At 39.7% G+C, this 22,731-nt stretch overlaps 1 protein-coding gene across 1 annotated transcript; it reads right to left on the reverse strand.

Annotated features, from left to right (window-relative positions):
* Positions 1-497: 497 nt before the first annotated feature.
* GLI1 (GLI family zinc finger 1) lies at positions 498-21,598 on the reverse strand. Its single transcript, XM_040340923.1, has 11 exons — positions 21,443-21,598; positions 18,674-18,769; positions 17,693-17,888; positions 16,632-16,785; positions 16,302-16,409; positions 14,262-14,402; positions 13,937-14,086; positions 10,621-10,785; positions 7,506-7,766; positions 6,978-7,260; positions 498-4,993 (listed from the first exon to the last, which is right to left on the reverse strand). The coding sequence occupies exons 1-11, from the start codon at positions 21,549-21,551 to the stop codon at positions 2,553-2,555; spliced, it is 4,104 nt and encodes a 1,367-aa protein (XP_040196857.1). The 5' UTR covers positions 21,552-21,598; the 3' UTR covers positions 498-2,552.
* Between the last annotated feature and the right edge of the window lie 1,133 nt (positions 21,599-22,731).

Raw genomic sequence — 22,731 nt, forward strand, 5'->3', positions numbered from 1 at the left:
TCTGCAATTTATGGCCTGTACACACGATCAGTTCATCTGATGAAAACGGTCTGATGGATTTTTTCATCAGATATCCGATGAAGCTGACTGATGATCAGTCGTGCCTACACACCATCGGTTAAAAAAACTGATCGTGTCAGAACACGGTGACGTAAAAGACATCGACGTGCTGAGAAAAATGAAGTTCAATGCTTTCCGAGCATGTATCGACTTGATTCTGAGCATGCGTGGATTTTTAATCGATGGACATGCCCACAGACGATCGTTTTTTTCTATAGGTTTTTTAACCATCAGATAATTTTAAAACAAATTCCTAGTTTTTTGACTGATGGATAAAAAAACGATGGGGCCCACACACGATCGGTTCATCTGATGAAAACGGTCCATCAGACTGTTTTCATCAGACGAATTGATCGTGTGTACGCGGCATAACTGTACAACAGAGCAGAAGTACCGAACTGGGAATTGTGCATCCAAGACAGATCTTGTTTTTTTTTAAAACATAAAGGAACATGTTTGTGAGAAGCCTCAGACGCTATCACTCTTCTACAAGAACGCATTCTTGCGCCAGAGTAGCGAAGTTATCATACGTAGGTTTTTTATAATATGAAAGAAACAACATTCTGGATCATGAATGGGCTAATGATAAGGAGAATGTTTTAAGACTAGAACCAGTGTGCAGTGGTTGCCTGAAATAACTGCTATAATGCAGTAAATAGAAAAATCCCAATGGATGACAAGCTTTTAATGTGTCTGAATTATTGCTTATGGATTAATGGAACTGATAATTAAACAGATCATGTATTCAACTCCTATATATTGCATTAGCAGATTGGGTAGGGGTGAGATATCATATCACGATTGCTTTACTTTATTGTTAAAGAAAAACTGCTAAAGTTTTAATGATGATCTTATTGCAAAGCTTCATTCTCATACTGGTTCACCGACTAGGTTTAATAAAAAAACAGTTTTAGGAGCAACATGGAAGCAATAAGAAGGTTGCCAATTATGACCTATACTTCTGAAATGCTTGGCTGGAATGCTGGCACTCTTACTTCAACAAGCTGAAGAATAAGCACAAATAGGGAATGATGGCCTTTCTCCGACTTTGCTATTCTGCATTGCTCTTCTGTGTTAACTCTGAAAGTTTTTAAAACTTTAGGTTTGGCCTAAGTGCTACGGTACTCATGGCGGACCATTGCTGTGCAATTAAAACGCGTAATACATTTATTTGAATGGGCTGCTTAAAGCGCCACAACTTACCAAAGATGGTTCCGCCAGTATTTTCTGTAGAGCAGCACACTGCAATGCATAGTAGTGAATGACACAACATACCAACACTTGGAACATGTTTTCACACACTTTACCAAAGCACAGTGGTGTAAATGGGCCCTTGCAGTTACCTTATTAGGCGAAAGCTACACATGTGAGAATTAGTAGCTCAGTCACACTTCCAAAACAAAATAAATTAAATCACTAGATTTAGCAATTGATTGCTAATGAGATGGAACACATTTTAGCAGCACAATTGAGCTATTATAAATCCCCTATGTAATTCTAGCCTAATGAGGTGACTGCCAACAAGCGGTTAAATCTTTCAACAGAAAAAGATTAAAAAAAGGTGAAAAGCCCCCAAAAAAGACTGAAGCTAAGAGCAGCCCCAAAATATTAATTTCAATATGAGACAATTTAAATGATCTGTTTTATTCTGACTCTAGGAATGTTGATAAGTTTGCTTAACAAGGTTACCTTTTGTCTGACCTATTAGCAGTAGAAAATGCCACTTTGTAGGTTTTATCAATATTCCTGAGAAATTATCCCCCAGCATCTACCAACATATACACATAAGCTTATTAAATAAGGCAGTGTAAATAGCAATCAAAATATACACAGTACAATAATACACAGCAACCAGTAAACTTTCACCTCCCAATATGTAAGCCCATTAAAAAAATGAAATATAGTTGCTGATTAATTACTGTATTTTGCATGCTTGCCTTTGCCTTAATAAATAAACCCCTTATGTATAACAGAGATGCCTACATGTAACAAGCGGCAGCCTGTGATATACTATCACTAAGCTACAACATGTTACCATGCCATTGTGTAACAGAATGGTAGTATCTATAAAAATACATCTATGCTGTCCTCTAAATAAAATAGGTAAAATTTACTAATTTAGTGAATCTCATCGGCTATCCTAGACAGAAATGTATTGTGATCCATGTTTAGTCAACAAATAGTCAAACACTATCCAATATCGTACAGTCATCTTACAAATATAAGGATATAGGGCAAATGTGCAAATTTTTGTCATAATTAGTAAGTCCATGACAGAAAGATAAGGCATAATGATAGAGATTTAATGGCAAGAGAGCACTTTTTAGTACCATCAAAACTAAAATCTTGCATACTCTGTAAGCACACTATATAAAAATTATCCAGCATACTCTGAACACAAAGAGCAATAATGAGCAAGCTCTGCACCATAAATGATCATTACGATCTGGGCAGTTGTCGGTTATGTCCCTATGAATGAAGTTCTAAGCTGCTCAAGAAATATTGTTGAGGAACTTATTCTCGCCAGCTAAAGAAGACAGCATGGAGTTCAAGTCTGCCACAGCAATGTTTGGGACCATGGATGATGGATTCCGTGATGTGCTCAAGTGTGAAGGAGGTTGAGATGGTCCTGGCATGCCAGCTGGAGTTATATTATCTGACATTAAAGTTGTGTGGTCTGATTCATCGATGATTGCAGTAAAATCAAGTTGGGTGTTCTCCAAGTCCAGACTGTCCAAAGGATTGGAAGCTGGACACGGACTGCTGTATGGAATGGAGTCTGTCTTCATGAAATTCAGGTTAGAATTGTACTGTCCATGCTGAAGTCCATCACAGCTGTTTTGATGGTTTAGTGGTGGCACAAACCTTTGGGTTCCTGTTTTTATATGATGCATCTCACCTTGCCCTGAGTAATACATCATACTAGTGGTGTCATTATTGTCTGGTTGAGAATGGATAGGGGGCAGGGTAACCATTCTTCTAGGACTGGATTCAGTTGAATGGTAAGATGGACTAAGTTGAGGTGGACTGCCCATATATGTTGACTGGCTTGCTATACTGTGCTGCCGGCTTAATGGTTTTGGGCCACTGGGTGGATGAGGAACTATATCTAGACTGTAACACTGATTTCCAGGACTCCTTATTGTTTTAGATTGGATTGACTGGATATCCTGTGAATTTGGACTCAGTAAATTGCTCTGTGTCTGTTTGCCCTGATAATTCATATATTTAGGGCTCATGTATGCCTGGGCATTAGGTGTATTTCTGTGCTGATTCTGGACAGTATCAACATCCTCCCCAGAGTTATTCATCATTGGAATATGCTTGGGCTGTTGCTCCAACATTAGTGCTTGTTGAGATTGAACATAATTTCTTACCATCATCTCTTTCACTTGCATCATAGGGGTTTGTGACCTTCGCCCCTGAGGGCTTAACATATTGGGGTTTAGGCCAACATTGAAGCATGTGTTTTGCTGGTTGTCTTGCTGACCTGGGAAATCACAGATTGTGTTTCCTGGGGAAATGGGCACTGTGTTTGGCTGATTGAAAACATGTTGCTGAGCTGCATGATGTTTCATGTTCTGGCAGGACATCATAGATGACATGGATTGATGAAACTGCTGTTCTGGTTTGATATGCACCTGACCTAAGTGATTGTACCTTGGATTATTTACATGCATGCTCTGTTGACAAGAATTGTTGTTCCCAAGTGAAACTTGCTTGGCTGACTCTGATGTTGGATTGGAGTACTGGCTATGGCACTGATTTCCTGGTGATAGATTTGACTGCATTACCTGATGGTTGGGGCTTTGACCTGCAGCCACCTCTATTGATGCAGAGCTCACTTCATGCCATTGAATAGGTAAATTGGTGTTATTGGTCAATTGTCTTTGATTCTGGTAAGGCTCACTCTGAGCTGTGATTTGGCACTGGTTGAATTCAGAATGACCTAAAATATTGTCCTGGCCAGAATGGTTGTGTGAATTTATGTGCATTCCACCCATTGCTCTCTGAGAATTCGGGTAAGCATTTTGGGTTTGAACATCTAACCCATGAAGTTGAAGGCTTGGGTTCATCTGGCTACTAGGAGTACCCATTTGAGATCCTTGATAGTTTATATAGTGCTGCATTTCATTAGGGGCCATCATATTGTGTTCTTTATTGTGAGACTGTCCATCTGTGCTGGTTACCTCCATAAACACATTCTCACTGATGCTGGGAGGTCTGGGTGAAAACATATGTCTTTGAATATTTGCATCAGAACCTCCATAATGTTGTTGTTGGCCAATAGTGTGTCTTCCCATCATGGCTGTATTCATATTGGACATACTCTTGAACCGTTGAACTTTAGATATTGCCTGAGGATCAACCCCAGGTCTGGCAGGGTCACTAGCTCTTCTTATTCCAGCCCCTGGTGCTTGGGCTGGGTGAATTATTCCTGTACCATAACTATGGTATTCATTATTACTATGTCTTCTTTGAGTGTTACCACCTAAAACTGAAGTAATTGATGGCCCTCGGCAGTCTCCAGGAGGATAAGCCATTCGATTATTAGAATTCAATCTCTCCATGTTGGGAAGCGGTGTAGGTGGTGGACCACCAGTAGCTGCAGCATATTTTGCTTTAAGTCTGTACTGCTGTGCCGGAGTTAGGCCTGGAAGCCCCATGGTATTGGAATGTCTCGAAGGATCTGAGGTCATTTGGTCATATGTATCCGCCATGTTCCCAACATCACCTGGTCGCTGGTTGGATAGATATGGTGACACAACAGAAGATCTACGGCTGACTGTATAAGCTGAACTCATTGTGCTTGTAGTGCTGTTGCGTCTGTCATTCAGTGGATTTAAATGATCATTAGAAGACAATTCCATTAGGTGATTGCTGTGGGGGATGCCAAGTGGACTGCACATTCCTTGCAATTCTCCCTGAGAAGCTGTAGATTTAAATAAAAAGATACTAAATCAAAAATTGCAAATCAAAATTACACCACCTAAAGATGGAAAGTTCTTCCATTGATATAACAATAGTATTTTTTTTAAAAATATAACGTGAATCTAAACTCAAGAAAAATTTTAATATATTGCAGCTTGTTCGTCTTTAGATGATGTAGCTGCATTAATTTTCTTTTTTTCAGGCTGAGTGATCAAACACCACTGATCGCTCAGTTGTTGGTCTTCAGTGAGCAGATAGCTGGTGGCTGACAGTCGCCAGCTCTCTGTTCTGCCCCTTCAGCACTCGCTGGAGTGCTGGGCTGTGGGGGGAGCAGCTGGCTTGGGCTCTCAGCAGGCAGGTGTCTGGGTGGATCCCAACCATATAGTTGGGGTTTCTACAAAGCCTGGACCAGCAGAGTGACATCAGCTGCCAGCGGGCTTTATACAGCTCACAGTAGACCAGAATGAACTGTGATCTGCAGGAGTAGTAAGACCAAAAGAGCTTTGGCCCTACTTCTCCTTTAATATTGCATTTAACAAACCAAAAGGACACAAAGAAGAGGAGTTAATTGTTAGGGCTACTATGTGGGGTGTGCTGCTTTCACTATCAGCACACAAAGTTCTTTACATACACATCAAAGCATATCGAAAACCCAAAAACAAAAATGTAATATAAAGATTAAAAATGTTTGCTTTTGGGTTTAGATACACTTTAAGTCTTTTAGTTGCACAATGGGGTCCTTTAAAATCTGCCATAGGTATGTTAGGGGTAATAAACTGTATGAAAAGTAGTCATTTTTTAAAGGCTTTCTAATGGGGAAATTATATTAACATTTTTAAGTAAACTTCATATCTGTAAAAGCATGTTTCAAGAATGCTTAAATACTTTTCAACCTATTTACAAGTTAACTAAATAGTAACTAAATAGTAAATTAAAATACTTTCTTTAACCAGGAAACTATCTAACTAAGATTTGACTAACTAATCAAGCAAACTGCCGATGTATGTATAATTCATAAAAAATAAACACAATTTAATGTTATTTCAAGATTTCCTGGAAAATGCCCGAATGGTAAATGCTCTGCGATACAACAGATATTACGCAGATGTCAGAGCAATCCCACTACCTATAAGTTTGCATTGCTATTGCTATATTTCTTGATAATTATCATCTGCTGAAAATCACTTTCCAGTTAATTGTTTACGTACAGTACGATGGACGAATTGACAAAGGAGTTCATCAAAGATTAGTCAGACCGATTAAATTTCATTCTGTCTATGGCCATACTAACAAATCTGTAACCTGTTTGTTCTATTTTTTATTTTTTTAATGTTGCTAAAATCTTTGGCTAAGTATTGAATAAACTACAGTGCATAATATTATTATTATTTCAGCCATATAACTGTGCAGCTCTCATTGGTTTTCATTGCTGAAAATAATGGTTGTTATTTCAGAAAATTATTGCTATAGCTTACTAAATTAAGTCTTAAAGCTGAAAGACAATCAATTAAATACACGCTTGAATGTTTACCTGTCAACGGATTAGTGTTTTGCCCATATAGTCCTAAAATTTACGCAGCTCTACCTAACAGCACAGACATTGTGGTGACCTAAAATTTCTCTGCTGCAGTTAATAAAAAAACTTAGGTCGATTCCCTGGCGTGCTCTCACTTCTTATCAGCACACGTGTATGCGGCAAACCTGATTAGCCCCAAGAGCTCTCCATTCCTCTCCCAGTCTGGGTGAAATTTTACAGGGGATTACAGAAGGCTGATACCAATACAAATCAACATATTTAGAAAATCTGCCTTTAAAAAATACATGGTGCCCGCCATTTTATATCTTCCCAAAGGTCAGCTTTATGTGAGTTAGTTTTGGAAAAAGGACTGAGATAAGTGATTATATGTTCTATGTTCAGCATTGCAGAAATGTGTCAACACTATATAAAATAACATTTCCATTTTCAATCTACTAGTATGACTCACCTGAATTGTGGATAGCAGGCAGTTTTACAGACTTTCCTAATGGTGGTGCTTTTCTCATCTGATTTAATTTGTCAATTCTGAGGTTCTCCAGCTTCCTGAGGGCAGAAGCTCCTGCAGTTCCAATAGACTCTACTGAAGGAATATCTTCTAATGTGGACAAGTCCTCAAAGCTACCACCAGCATTGGCATTCATTTCTACACCACTGTCATTGTTGTTTGTGCTACCCAATGGAGATCTTTCACTGCTGCAAGATGACTGTCCTCCAGGGCTGGGCTGAGATTTCTGTATCACAAAAGTAAAAATATAGCAATAGAGGAGATTTAGAGGCTTTATAGTTAAACACATTTTACGTTATCTTCATATACAGGGTGGTTAGTATCTAATCATATAATATGTAACAGTGATGGTCGTGCTTATTATGTACATGTTGTGTTTGGTGTCTTCTTTTTGTCATGTAATTGCTATTACCGAATTATTTCTTAATGAAAAAAACAATTTTATTTATATGTATCTCAAATGATTCTCACCATAGCCATATCTGGCACAGTTAGTCTTCCCTCCTCCTTTCGTGCCTGGGAAGAGTTTGGATCTAAGTCCTGCTGAATGTCACTTTTCATCCCTTGAGGTCCAGTACCCTCATGCGTGCCATGACTTCTAGGCAGGCCATCCCCACGGTGTTTCTTAGTGATGTGTGCTTCAGGACCGTGGACTGTCTTCACATGTTTTCTTAGAGAGCTGGGGTCTGTATACCTTTTTGTGCACCCTGGGATCTTGCACACATAAGGTTTCTGAATGAGATATAAATATTGTTCAATTAAATAGTTTGCACGTTTAAATGAATGCACTATGATATATTAGTCAAAATGCTAAAACAGGAGCTTTTTGTCAGGGGGAAAAAAAGGTTTATTCAGACAGTTTTTCCTAATAATCAGCAAAATATGGCCAATAACTGATCTTTTATACTGAACAGACAGGAATTTAGATAATATAATATATGTATGTATATATAGCTATTTCCAGCACTGACTAATTATATATACCCAGTAGGTAATGAGTGCCTAAACTGTTCACATGTAACTAACTGTAAGTGGCCAAATCTTTTGCAACTTGGGCTGCCCACAGCAAACAATACAAAGTTTCTGGTCTTATGATCTCCTTATGTATTACCAGCTTTGGTAATTGTCTAATGGCCTGTACACACGACCGGTTCATCCGATGAAAATGGTCTGATGGATTTTTTCATCAGATATCCGATGAAGCTGACTTTCATCAGTCTTGCCTACACACCATCAGTTAAAAAAACGATTGTGTCAGAACGCGGTGATGTAAAACACAACGACGTGCTGAGAAAAATTAAGTTTAATGCTTCCGAGCATGCGTCAACTCGATTCGGAGCGTTGATTTTTAACTGATGGATTTCCCCACAGACGATTGTTTTTTTCTATCGTTTTTTTAACCATCAGATTATTTTAAAACAGGTTCTAAGTTTTTTCACCAATGGGAAAAAAAACAATGGGGCCCACACACGATCGGTTCGTCTGATGAAAACGGTTGTTTTCATCAGACGAACCGATCGTGTGTACGCGGCATAACAACTACGTTAATGGTTTCTGCTGGGGACTATGGAGGTGTCCCCCATTCAGAGAAATGGAGAGTAATGGCAGACTGTGTATAGTGAGTGAGTGAGTGAGTGAAAAATTTGGGTTTTGATCTTTCTCCTAAAGGCCAAGTGGTTCTCCTCCAACCGAATGGAGGTTGGCAAAGTGTTCCAAAGTCGAGGGCCTTCGACAGCAAATCTTCTTTCTCCTTTGGACTTGTATCTGGTTTTGGGGATTTGGAGTAAATTTTGGTTGGAGTATCGCAGAGCGCAATTGGGGTTGTAGGCTTTTATTTTGTCGCATAGGTATTGGGGGGCATTACCCCAAATACATTTATGCGTTAGACAGAGTGCTTTGAAAGTGATTCTGTCTTTCACTGGTAGCCAGTGAAGGCTTCTCATTGATGGGGAGATTGATTCCCATGTTTTTTTCCAGTCACCAGACGCGCGGTCGTGTTCTGAACGACCTGCAGGCGCGTGATTTGGTACTTTGGGAGTCTGAGATAGATGGCATTTGCATAGTCCAGCCTGGAGTTAACAATTGTTCCCACCACGACTGCTATGTCTTCTTTAGAAATAAATGGGATTAGTCTGCGTAATAAGCGTAGCAGATGGTGTGATCCGCTGACTACTGACCCTATTTGTGCATCCATTGTCATGTAGGTGTCAAAGAAGACCCCGAGACTTTTGACTTTGGTGCTAGGGGTGATGATTTTTCCTAGAATGGGCTGTATAAGAAAGCTTTGTTAAAAATTGTATTCCTGTGATTTCTTAAGAAGAGAAATTTCTTAAGAGACTGTCCTTATAATAATACTTATCCAGCAGGATGGTGGTTTGAGAACTTTCAGCTTCTGTTTGAATATTTTTATTGGCGTTACAAAAGTCATAACAAGCCATGGTTTGCCCACATAGGGGCAACATCGAAACACATATGTAAAGAAGTAGCACGTGAACGCATAATGAGTAATACAATAAACTGTAACCAGGGCCATAGAGGACCAGGTTGAAAATTAGGAATATGTAATAGACTATATTACTCTGTACCCTTGAGTACAGCAGTCTTCATTGCTAGTCTTTATATCAGAGAACATTCAGCTTCTAAATAAACAGAGCTTTATTTGGCACCAAGGCATGTCCCGCATCCGTCACACCTTACTCACATACCCCAAGACCTGGGGCGGGGTGGGACTACCTGACTTTGCATTATATCATAGGGCAGCATTATTATCCAGGGTTTTAGAATGGTTCCTTCGCCCCTTCCCTAAAGTGTCCACCATGGTGGAACAGGATCTATCCGTTTATGATCTCCGGGCCTTGCTTTGGGGATTTGGGCATCAATTACAGTTACTTTCCAATGCTTCTCCATTGACGACAGCTGCCCTACAGTTATGGTACAAGAAGGGGTTTCTTTTCTTATTGTCCACTGACCCCTCGCCACTCACATCCCTTTTCGACCATCCTGCGTTACCTCAGGGACTGGGCTCGCACACAGTGGGACCATACTCCCGCCATGCCTGGCCTGTAGCCAGCTCATTTATACACCCTGTTTCCGGCTCTCCTGTAATGCCCGGGGCATTAAATAAACAGAGCTGTATTTTCCATAGTACATGTGTTTGAACTTATGCATTAATTTCTTAATTGAGGATTGATAAATACATGTGGGGTTATTTACTAAAGGCAAATCCACTTTGCACAACAAGTGCACGGAAAGTGCACTTGAAAGTGCAGTCGCTGTAAATCTGAGGGGTAGATCTGAAATGAGGGGAAGCTCCGCTGATTTTATCATCCAATCACGTGCAAGCTAAAATGCTGTTTTTTATTTTCCTTGCATGTCCCCTCAGATCTACAGCAACTGCACTTCCAAGTGCACTTTCCATGCACTTGCTGTGCAAAGTGGATTTGCATTTAGTAAATAACACCCATAGTGCTGTTTTTGTACTTTCTGAACTGCTTTTCTGTACTTTGGTCTTTGTACTTTAGATGAGTTTTTCATACTACTGTATTGACCATGTATCTGCACAAATGTCATCAAAGCTCTTTCCTACCTCATTGGAATGAGTGCGATTCTGGTGCTTGGCACGGTCAGAAGCATTAGAGAATGCCTTGTTACAGCCTTCATGTTCACACACATATGGCTTCTCTCCTGTGTGAGAACGCAGATGGGTCTTCAGATTTTCTAGACGTGAATATGCTTTGTTACAACCTTCAAACTAAAAAAAGAAAAGTAAAGAACAAGGATAAAAATCATTTGGTTATACATGTACAGTATAATTTTACTTTTTTTCACCAGTAAGATTGATAAAATGTATGAAATGTTCTAATGTACTTTATTTACCAAAATGGCTATGTTTAGTGCTGCCTCTGTTGCCTTTACCTTTTGTCACTCACTGTATTTACTGAACAGGATGGTAAGGTGAAAGTGTAAGAATCGGGAGAAAATTAGCTCTACCTTCCGTTTTGATTTCAAATAAAAATTGCTGCTTCTGCCAAGAGCTGATCGTCAGGTTAGTTCATTTCTTGTGAATGGTAGAAAATCAAATGTTGGACCGGACACATAGAACAGAGAGCTATGAGAGCTAGAATAAAACTTCATAGATAACACTGTCAATTTTCAGGTCAGCTATTTTATGAATACTATCACTTTTTGGCCTGTATTGGAACTTTTTAGGAACTCAAAATATTATATTTTTTTTTTATAAGCTAAAAGCTGTGTTAAAAACAAAATAATATTTTTAAGTTGCATAGTGATCTTTTTCTTACCCAGATCCTCCTCCATTTAAGATTCTTTTAATACGTAAACATTCACCACTAGATTTGCTTTTATTCAGAGGACTGATATGAGTGTTATTAGAATATAGGATAATGGAATGTAGAATGTAGGATAATGTTTCCTGCTGTGGTTTTTAGGTACAAATTTACCCAAATTGCATTCTTGGATCTATTGTTGGTCGCAGGTACAAGTTAGCTTAGAAAATAAAAAGTAAAAGTTAGCTTAGAACGGAACAAAAGTTGCCATTGCTTCTTATGGAGGTAATGGGAGCCATTGGCTACAAAAACATTATGAATGACAGTTTGAACTGCAAATGTTCTAGGATAGAAGGCCTATATTGCCAACATAACTGCCATTTCTTCAAGAAACAAATACCGCATATACTCGAGTATAAGCCAAGTTTTTCAACCCTTTTTTTAGGGCTGAAAATACCCCTTTTGGCCTATACTCGAGTCAGTGTACCTTGGGCGTTCATTTTTAAAACTCGCGGCTTCCTCCTGGTCCCGTCCTGTTCCATGAAAGGCGTTTGACACTGTGTTCAGTGTTCTGCCTATCACGGACGTTCTTTCATCCTCAGACTCAGTTTCCCAGCAGACATTGTGTTCAGTGTTCCGCCTATCACGGACCTTCTCTTGTCCGAGGATCAAAGAACGTTCGTGATTGGCAGAATACTGAACAAAGTGTCTGCTGGGAAACTGAGTCTGAGGATGAAAGAACGTCCGTGATAGGCGCAACTGAACACAGTGTTAAATGCCTATCACGGAACGGGACGGGACCAGGAGGAAGCCACGAGTTTTAAAAAAAGGACCCCCGCAGCGCAGCCTGTCAAGAATTTCAGGTACGCTGCAATGTGCACCATGAGGTTGTAATGGGCACAGTGAGGTAATGGGCACATTGAGATTGTAATGGGCACAGTGAGGTTATAATGGGCACAGTGAGGAAATATGCATAGTGAGGTAATGGGCACAGTGAGGTTGCAATGGGCACAGCGAGGTTGTAATGGGCACAGTGAGGTTTTAATAGGCACAGTGAGGATGGGCACAGTGAGGTTGCAATGGGCACAGTGAGGTTGAGCACAGTGAGGCGTGTAAATGGGCACAGTGAGGCGTGCAAATGGACATTGTTGACCCTCTTTTCCGCTTACAGTAGCTGCTGCATGCTCACCCTAGGCTTACACTCGACTTAATACGTTTTCCCATTTTATTGTGATAAAATTAGGTGCCTCGGCTTATACTCGAGTATATATGGTAAATGGTCTCCAAAGTTGTTTGTGTGGGATATTGTAATATCATGTTTTCACATCAATTTTCACCACTGGAGTGCCGTACATGGGACTATCTGAGTAGTTACATAATCTGAGGTCTTTCTTTGTTGCCAGGTGCAATTTGTAGTATGAGTCTTCCTTTAGACTTCCCCCTACAGCTTTTATTGATACAGCTATCCTCTGGTTCAACATTGTGGTTTTCAGCATTCATCATGAAAACATTGTAAAACAGAAAGCGCTTTGACAATATTTTTAGAGCACTAGGTAATCTACTCAGTTTTGGGTCATTTCTGACAAAGCCATATTGGAAAATATGGAAAATCCCCGAGACTTTCATCCTTCTTCCCACAATATATTTGTAATGTTTTATGCAGACAATAATAGCTATGAAGAAGCTTTTGAAGAAGAATGGGAAGGAGGGGGCACTGGGTAAAAACAATATAAATGATTTTATGTAACTTGTACAAATATTTATTTGTTTTTGATGAAATAAATGAAAAATTATATACTGTACAGATTCCCACAAAAACTCCCAGTATTGGCAAAAATGTTTTGGTAGTATACTTGCAGGAATGCTGCTACTTATTTTAGTCCTCATATTCTCATATAAGTCTATACTATTGTGGTAATGCACACTTATATGCTACATAATTTTCTGTGTTTCTATAAATGCATTAAAGGAGTTCTCTGACCTAAAACTTTTAACCCCCGCTGTGCCCGGGCTGTAAAACTATACAAAATAAACTTTCACTTACCTGCCTACGATCCCCCGTTGTTCCGATATCGCCGTCCCGTTCTCCGGTCCCGGTCTCTTCCGCTTCCTGTGTGTCGGTGATTCATAGTGCGCTCAGCCTATCAGCGGCCACGACGGGACATTGCTGCGGCCGCTGATAGGCTGAGCGCACTATGAGTCACCGACACGCAGGAAGCCGAAGAGACCGGGACCGGAGAACGGGACGGCGATATCGGAACAATGGGGGATCGTAGGCAGGTAAGTGAAAGTTTATTTTGTATAGTTTTACAGCCCGGGCACGGCGTGGGGTTAAAAGTTTTAGGTCAGAGAACTCCTTTAAGCTCTGGAAACAGCCATTTCAGACACATGAAGTAGAAAATGTTTTTACTTAGGATTTTAAATTAGAAATTCTATAATTTGTAATAGAATCTATGAGCTACCATTTGATGCATATATTAAAATCCCGCTATATTGTGATTAACCAATAATGTTTTATACAGGGATGACCTCTGAGTGTAAAGAAAATATTGTTACTCTCCATTGTCACTATTATATTTTTGAACTTTCTTTAATATGAATGGCTGCAAAACTCACTGTGCACTTGTGGGGCTTCTCTCCAGTGTGTCTTCTCATGTGGACAACAAGCATATACTGGGCCTTGAATGGTCTGAGTTCTCGGGAGCATTCCTGCCAATGACACACAAACTCTTTCTTCTCCCCATGGATGTGTTCATTGTTAATGTGCTGTGGAAGAGTCATTTAAATGAAAAACAATTAATATACAACTAATGTAAATTAAAACACTCTTTGAATTTGTTTTCTGGCATTAAATGTATAATGTTTAGAGGCCTTGCTGTAGACTAGAGCAGCCAAAAAAGCATTTGTTAATGGAAGAGCTACAAGGAATCATCTGTCTTACATGCACAAGGTGTTCCTGAGTATCAAACTCTTTAGTACAGTTTTCCCAGTGACAGTTGGTTTCATACACAGCTTCTGGTTCATGTTTCCCATCTTCTTTCTCCAAGTCATCTCGGCCATCGAGCAACCCTAGCAGTGGATCCTATTTGAAAGAGAAATTATAAATTATAAACTTTCCCGTATAAATTGAAAGTTTGAATTCTTTTAAATATTCATAATCTTGCTATACTTTTCCTAGGACTGAATAAAAAGTTACGCCCAGATATGTAATGGCCTGTTGCAGAATGTTGGAATTTGTTGTGCTGATCAAAAATGCAACACTTAGCTTATTTTTTTTTAGTGCACACCAATGCAGCATGTTTGTGTAAATCAAAGTCATGAGACGTAAGACCTAACAAATTGTCTTGCTTTTGCAATTGGGCAGTGTTTTGTTGAAATGGATAGATTTTTTTCCATATGCAACTATGTAACTATGCTGGTGTGAATGAGCCTTAAAGGTTTTCAAGGTTATGGGTCATCTAGTAGTAGTTTGATTTATTTCCACTAATCATGCACAAAATAATTATGTCATGTCTAATAACCCGTACACACGATCGTAAATTCCGACAAGAAAATTTTAATGTGAGCTTTTGGTCGGAAATTTACGACCTTGTGTAGGCTGCATCTGACTTTTCTGTCGGAATTTCCGACAGCAAAAATTTGAGAGCTGGCTCTCAACTTTTCCGACAAGAAAAATTCTTGTTGGAAATTCCGATCGTCTGTATGCAATTCCGACACAGAAAACAACATGCAGGCTCGGAATCAATTTGACGCATGCTCGAAAGCATTTTTCTCGGCTCGTTGTAGTGTTGTACATCACCGTGTTCTTAGTGGTGAGAATTTTGTGTGACCATGTGTATGCAACACAAGTTTGAGCCAAAATTCAGTCGGAAAAAATCCACATTTTTCTTGTCGGAATTTCCAATCGTGTGTAATAGATATTATCCCTTCCATCATGAGTATTATTATTAAGAAAAAATAAATCAGAATATTTTATGACTGAGCAAAGTGGAGGGGGAGCAAAAAAAATAAGGCAAATATGCACTGATTGGCATTTCAGTACAAAGCAACAGGTTTGCCTTAGGAAATATTTTGACATGCTATGGTGAATGGATTCTACCAAGGAAGGATTGTAAAGACATATACTAGGGAGGTGTGAATTGACTGATACATGTTTAAGAATTTTAAATGAGGGAAGTGTTAAGCAATGCCCAAGAAAGCATGTGACTGAATGCATGATAATTGTTGGTGGCTGGAAGAAACCTGCTTTTATCTGCATGTTGTATGATCTAATAAAATTGACACATGCATAAGTAGAACAGTGCAAGATCTATGTTCTTTTTAATTGCATATGAAATGTATATAGACTGTAGTAGAGATGCCTGCAATAAATATTGCCTGCCCCTCAATTTTATTATTGAGATGAGGATTGCGCATATCAAATATCCAATTTTAATCTGTATAGCAGTTATCATTACTTTCCACTGGTGAAAGTAATACAGAGAATGCCTTTATATTATTAGTCCCATAGAGAGTCTTTTGACAAGGAAAAATGTACTTAAATAGCAAATGTCCAATTAAATACAGTGCTGGCCATACTTTACATAATGTGCATGCTAAATTTGTTGTTTCAAAAGGGTTTTATATGGACAATTCCTAATCATCTTAATAGCCTTAAAATAGAGGAACATAAAAACATAAAATACTACAATGCCTCAAATAATAACTTAAGCATAATTGTAGAAAAGCCAGTGCAAGCAATGTGAAGAAAAAATACTAGTGCTGGAAGCCTTGGAGTTGCTTATCAATGATGATTGTCAGGTTGTGGGGCATATGAGTACTTCTATGCTTAATATCAGAATGCAAATGGGCTCGTCTTTGCAGGTCTTTTACAGGCCCATTTAATGGCATTAGTTAAACTTCAGTGATGATTTAAGAATAGATTATGAAAACATTAATGGTAATACAATAATTATAAGCTTATGTTCTACTATACTCCTACCTGCGTGCCAGCAGAGGCCGGACTTGATATATCCCCTTCTGATCCATCTTCCAGTCGTTTGGTATTCATAGCGTCTAAGCTTGCGCTGGATAATGGCTCAGATTTCATCTGTGTGGATGACCATGACCAGTGTGATTAAATAAAGTATACAAATGGGCAGTGCAATGACACAGGTTATTTTTTTTTTAACAAATGTGCTATTATTTGTTGAGCTGTAAGAGTTCTGAAATATCACAATTAGGCAGACAATGTAGCCCTTAATAGGCATTTTGTCAATGCTGATATTTCAATATTTAGGTTACTTAACATGGACGGATGGCCTGAACCCACCTGGCAGTGCTTGATCGAGGTGCGAGATTGAAGGGTTCCCATTCCTCTGCTGGTCAAGTGTTCATGTGAGTTGTAAGACATATGGCTGTTTGGTCCATACGAGGAGCCCTGAGGTCTCTGATGGTTAAAGCAATTCTGATACCCAAGTGAGGGGCTGAAAGCCAAAGCAACATGGTGTAAAAGGTAAAGGGATCAGTAACGTTTACATTTCAATATTTCAAAGCAGTAATAACCAATAATATTATATTAATGTTACAGCACCATACTTTTTGAAGGGTCGTTTTTGGTGGGATCGTGGCATAGAGCCGGTTCACACTGGGGCGACTTGGGATCCGACTTGAAGTCGCCTCAAGTCGTCCCAAGTCGCGCTGTAGGGAAAAACAATGGAAGTGAATGGGAGCGGTGTTAATACACACTACTCAAGTCGCTCCGACTTCAGAAGAAGTATCTGTACTACTTCAATCCGACTTGTAGGCGATTTGTACCCATTGATTTCAATGGAAGTCGCCTCCAAGTCTGATCACTGTCTTATCTGAAGCTACTTTCCAGGAAGATAACATACATTTCTCAGGTAAACCTCTCCCTTCCTCCCCTAGAACTGATTGTTGTTTAATTGGCCACTGGAAAGTCTCCTGTCCTGGAGACGACTTCAAGTCGTGTTGTAAATCGCCCCAGATCGCCCTGTGGTTCACGTTCAAGTCGTGTCGGAGTCGCCTCTGAAAGTCGCGCTGGAAGTCGTGTCGCCCTAGTGTGAACCGACTCTTAGGATATACATACTTATTTAAATAGGCCCTGGCAACATTTAGGGGTGGCTGAAGTGCATATTGTTTTGTTAATTTAACATGTTTCTTTATGTCTCTTGGGATGTAATCATTTTTATACATGTATGTATATCATATCAAAGGTTTAGAAATGGAAATGCCAAAATAAAGTGTCATCACTTTGGGATAAGCAATTATAACTTCCCAGCAAATGTTATTTTGAAAATCCAGCCATTGCTTTACCAATGTCATTTATTTCTAATTATTTAACTATATTAAAGCAAATGTTTCTATATATACCTTATAGTCCCGATTGACAAGTGGCCATAGGAACCATTGGCTGAGGAACATCTGGAGTTAATGAATGCTACCAGGGAATTAGGAGATGTTCGTATCATGGTCTGAAGATCGATACTGGCATCTGATAAAGGGGAAATAGACATGGCTCTCTTCTTGCTTAGCTTCACTGAATTTCGTGGAGTGGAGAAACGAGACCCTTATCAGAGAAAAACAAGTAATGGTCATTACATGATGTGAGGTTGCTGACACTACTTTATTACTATATAAAATATAATAAATATTGTACATTTTCCTAGATAATACCTCTCATGGTCAACCTTGTGAATGCTTTGGCAGGCTCAGTTGGGAGACAAATTGGATATACAAACACATATCATTGTCTTTTGTGTGTATGTACTCCTGCCTGGTAGCTCTAAGCTCCTGAGCTTAATTCTCAATGAGGACTGGCCACAGAGAGTGTATATGTCCTCCCTGAGTCTGCATGGGTTTGGTGTGGCTTGTATATGTGTATGGACATTAGCATGTGGTATTTTTAATAGTGGTAAACATGGTAACTGATTTGGATGGTTAAATGTACTCTATAAATGAGTAAAATTATCGATAAAACACATTGGGGTTGATTTGTTAAAGACAAAAAGACAGTGCACTTTGCAAAGTGTGGTTGCACTCTGCAAGTGCAGTTGCTCCAAGGCTTATTAAATAAGGTAGAGACTCCCTCTTTCAAGAATACCCAATCATGTGCTATAAAAAAAATGCATTTTTGCTTGAACATGATTGGATGATGGAAATCAGCAGAGCTTCTACACATTTACTAAAGTCTGGTGCAACTGCACTTTGCAAAGTGCACAGTCTATTTGCCTTTAGTAAATCAACCCTGCTATCTATGACATACTAGGACATGCATATTTGTAAAATTTGATGATGTCTCTATAAAAATTTGGCTTGTGTCCTGCTTGGTGAGAGCAATTTTGAAATGCTTACCATCGGCACCAGTGTGCTCATTGGTTTGTGCCAGTCCAAAGCTATGGTGGCTGGTTATGAGGTTGTTCTGATGGCAATAGGGCATCTCATTCATGCCTGCACATATAAAATAAATGTAAAAATACTGCATTTTCATGGTAAAATAGCACAATAATAATATCCATGCCCACTGTATGTAACAACGTCAGTGTATTTAAGCAGAAGGTAATACAGGCATACCCCACTTTTAAGTACACAATGGGGTTTATTTACTAAAGCTGGAAAGCGCAAAATCAGGCTCACGTATGCACAGAAACCAATGAGCTTCCAGGTTTTATTATCAGGCTTAATTGAACAAGCTGGGGTTAGAAGCTCATTGGTTTCTATGCAGAAGTGAGCCTGATTTTGCGCTTTCCAGCGATAGTAAATAAACTCCATTGTGTAGTTAAGAGTGAGCTATGCCTGTACACACAGAATGAAAAAAAAAATATATAAAATGCTACATTTCTTGTAATGTAATAAAGCATATCAAAAATACATCAGAAATGGGACTTAATGCCAAGTGTATTTACAAAATGATTTCATACTGACTGTTTTAACATCAATGCTGAGAAGTGGGAGTATCAAGACCTCGTAATCTGCACCTAACATACTCAAGGGTGGTGTTTGAAGTAAGAACCTATTGCCCAACGCAAACAATCAGCTTGTGTCAAATCTGAAAGCAGAAAGTCTACATGATTTTCTTGTAGTGAATAATAGCTAAAACTTGAAGTACAAGGTTGGCATGGTAAGATTTTGTTCAGGTATTGATTGGGGCATCAGGATGAAATTACTGTATTTATTGGCGTATAACACTCACCCTGCAAATCGGTTGCAAATAGCGCGTGCATGTGATATGCCGATACTGCAATTTGGGTTGTCTCGGAAGAGAACGGGGAGGGGTGGCGGGACGAGAGCCGTCCGATTACATACAGCAAGAATCTCCTGTTTACTAAGCGGCCTCTGTAATAGGAAGCCCCATCTCCTGGGCTGGCATTGGACCAGTGTTCTGTCTATCATAGAAGCTGTTCCAGGAGGTGGGACTGTATTAAAGAGGATGCGGAGTAGACAGGAGATTCCCGCTGTATGTAATCTGACGGCGCTCATCACGCCCCCCTCCTCGTCCCCTCTGAGTCAGCAGTAATCTGAGGTGAGATAGGTATTGCTTAGGCTGCATTCATGGCAATGGTGAGGCTGCAGATGGGCATTGATCAGACTGCATTAATGGGCACTGACCCTTATTTTGCTTCAAAGTTCTTTATTTAAACTTTAAGTTTTATTTTCCTGAAACTTCCCTCTTAAAATGTAGGTGCGTGTTATACGCCTGTGCGTGTTATATGCCGATTAATACGGTAGTTTTCCTCCATATGGCAAAATTGGCAAACATTTCCTCAAAGGATTTTGTTGTACCTTCCTCTAGACCTAAAACCGCAGAATTTGATGGACACTAGTCGTTCCCAGATTTGATGACACTGTAAATTTGTAATAATGCTCTTTTCTGAAAAAAAAAAAAACCAAATGCGCATGCTCGAAAATCCGCCGCAAAACGTCATTGCTTTCGACGTGAACGTAAATTATGTCCAGCCCTATTCGCGAACGACTTACGCAAACCACGTACAATTTCAACTCGGCGCGGGAACGATGGCCATACTTAACATTAGCTACGCCTCATATAGCAGGGGTAACTATACGCCGAAAAAAGCCTAACATAAACAACGTAAAAAATTGCGCCGGCCGAACGTACGTTTCTGATTCGCCATATCTACCTAATTAGCATATTCCTTGCGTAAACATACGGAAGCGCCACCTAGCGGCCAGCCTGAAATTGCAGCCTAAGATACGACGGTGTAAGACACTTACACCTGTCGGATCTTAGGGATATCTATGCGTAACTGATTCTCTGAATCAGGTGCATAGATACGACCAAGCGCACTCAGAGATACGACGGCGTATCAGGAGATACGCCGTCGTATCTCTTTTCTGAATCTGGCCCAAAATGTTTTTTCAATTTAGAATAGAGTGGAGAGGGATTAGAACACCTGCCAGGTTTTTATTGCTTCTTGTGTTTCCGTATGGGGAGATTCATCCGTTCTATTTGCTCTGATAGCCAAAGTCGCTGATAGTAAAAGTGAAAGAAAATCTCAAATTTAGGTTGACATCAAAATAAGAATAGAGGGGAAATTTTCAAAAGGCGAAACATGTTGTGGTTTCTCAGCATAGGTGTGCACAGCCTATTGCATTAGGGTGTGCACCCCAAAGCTCAAACACGTATTACCGATAACTCACAATGTTCCATCAGAAAGGGAAGGGGCCGGTAAATTACATATTTACCGTCCCCTTCACCCACTCATCCTAAAACATTTCTGCAGCAACAGCCAGCGGGAAAGGAGAGGAGGGAAGCCGGCGGCGCTGTGGGAGAAAGGGGAAGGGAAGTAGGGGGAATCTGTGCTGCACAGGGTGATTAGAGTGTGCCTGGGCACACCTGGCACACCCTGTGCGCACACCTATGTTTCTCAGTATGGAGGGATTTCCTCTTACTTCCTGTTGTGGTTATGAGACAAGAAATTAAAGTAAATCTCCCCAATGGGACATAGATATAAAAAAATATAAAAAGGAGTCATAACCCTCTCTTACTCTATCCAAAATAAGAAAGATTTGGCTTTAGTTCCATTTATACCAACAGAAAAAGACAGATTATATTTGTTGTAAAGCAAAGTTACTCTTTAATTAGCAATCATTCTGTATACTAACCTTCAGCCATGACATTGGGGGACCTCAGATAGCAATGTTCTACATAGCTGTTCATAGGAGGATTCATAGGGTTGAACATAGCAGGGGGGCACTGGCGCGATGCCATCATGGACAACCCTTAGTCATTGGCACATCTATTTATATATTTTTTTAGAACTTCTGAAAGAGAATATGTTAGAATTAAGTTCCCTGCAAATATTGAAACCTTTATACAGTATACAAGCATATTTTACATGTAACATATACAGTATGTATGACATCATACCTCATGAATATACAAATAAAAAGTGAAATACATTTGGTTTACAGATTCAGCATTTGACTCCAGCTGCAAAAGGTAATGTTATTCTAAATACACACAGAAACCTTTGTGTCTCAGGTGGCCATTGGGCTTCCTAGTAGGCCATGGTCTAATATGTGCCAATTACCATTCTGCCAACAGTAACTGACTATGTTTATAGTTTATTTATTACTGATTTTTTATTGTTTTAATTAATCTTAAATAACTTTTGAAATTGTAATAAGTTTTGAGCTTGTTGAAGTTCAGCGTATGTCCTTGAAATGCCATACAAGATCTATATAAATATAATATTTTGCAGCTTAACAATTATTAGATGTGGTGGTGAAGCTTGCATTGCACTTTTTCTCATAGGAAGACTTTTCAATGTATTAATTTATTTCATTGCATGTCCTTTTTGTCACAATAAATTGCATTTAGACTTTGGCTATCAGCATTTATTATGCAATCAGCATTTATTATTTAAGATGTATTGACACTGTTTATTATTTAGTCTGTAACAGCGATATCACACGTTATATATTATACCTATTGCAGTTTTGTGAATACTTTCAGGTGATGGCAGCAGCTTATTACCGTATTTATCGGCGTATACCGCGCAAATTCAGGGAAAAATTGTGGGTGTGCGATATACGCGATACCCGCTTCCCGAGTTTGAACTACTGCGCCGGCATATACCGAGCGTAGTACACTCGTGTATAGTCGGGCAGGCTCAGCTCTTCTCGCAGTCACGTCCTGGACGTACAGGACGCACAGGACGTGACCGCGAGAGCAGACAAGCCTGCCCGACTATACACGAGTGTACTGCGCTCGGTATATGCCGGCCCAGTAGTTCAAACTCAGCGCGGGAAGCGGAGATCCAGCGGGGAGGACACCGCAGAAGGACGCCGGACCCGACGAGGACACCACCGAAGCCGCAGATGGACGCCGGACCCGACGAGGCCGCCGATGGACGCCGCGCAAGACACCAAAACTGTAAGTACTAAAATCT

This window comes from Rana temporaria, chromosome 2 (assembly GCF_905171775.1).
Source record: "Rana temporaria chromosome 2, aRanTem1.1, whole genome shotgun sequence".
Lineage (NCBI taxonomy): Eukaryota > Metazoa > Chordata > Amphibia > Anura > Ranidae > Rana > Rana temporaria.

What these genes read in the sequence shown, in the direction of transcription:
- GLI1 (XM_040340923.1), bottom strand. Translation starts at nt 21,551, where the DNA reads ATGATGGCATCGCGCCAGTGCCCCCCTGCTATGTTCAACCCTATGAAT. An exon ending in CCTCGATCAAGCACTGCCAG is followed by an intron (nt 16,410 to 16,631) that starts GTGGGTTCAGGC and finishes TCATCCACACAG; the next exon opens with ATGAAATCTGAGCCATTATC. An exon ending in CGGCCTCTGCTGGCACGCAG is followed by an intron (nt 14,403 to 16,301) that starts GTAGGAGTATAG and finishes TCTTTCAAATAG; the next exon opens with GATCCACTGCTAGGGTTGCT.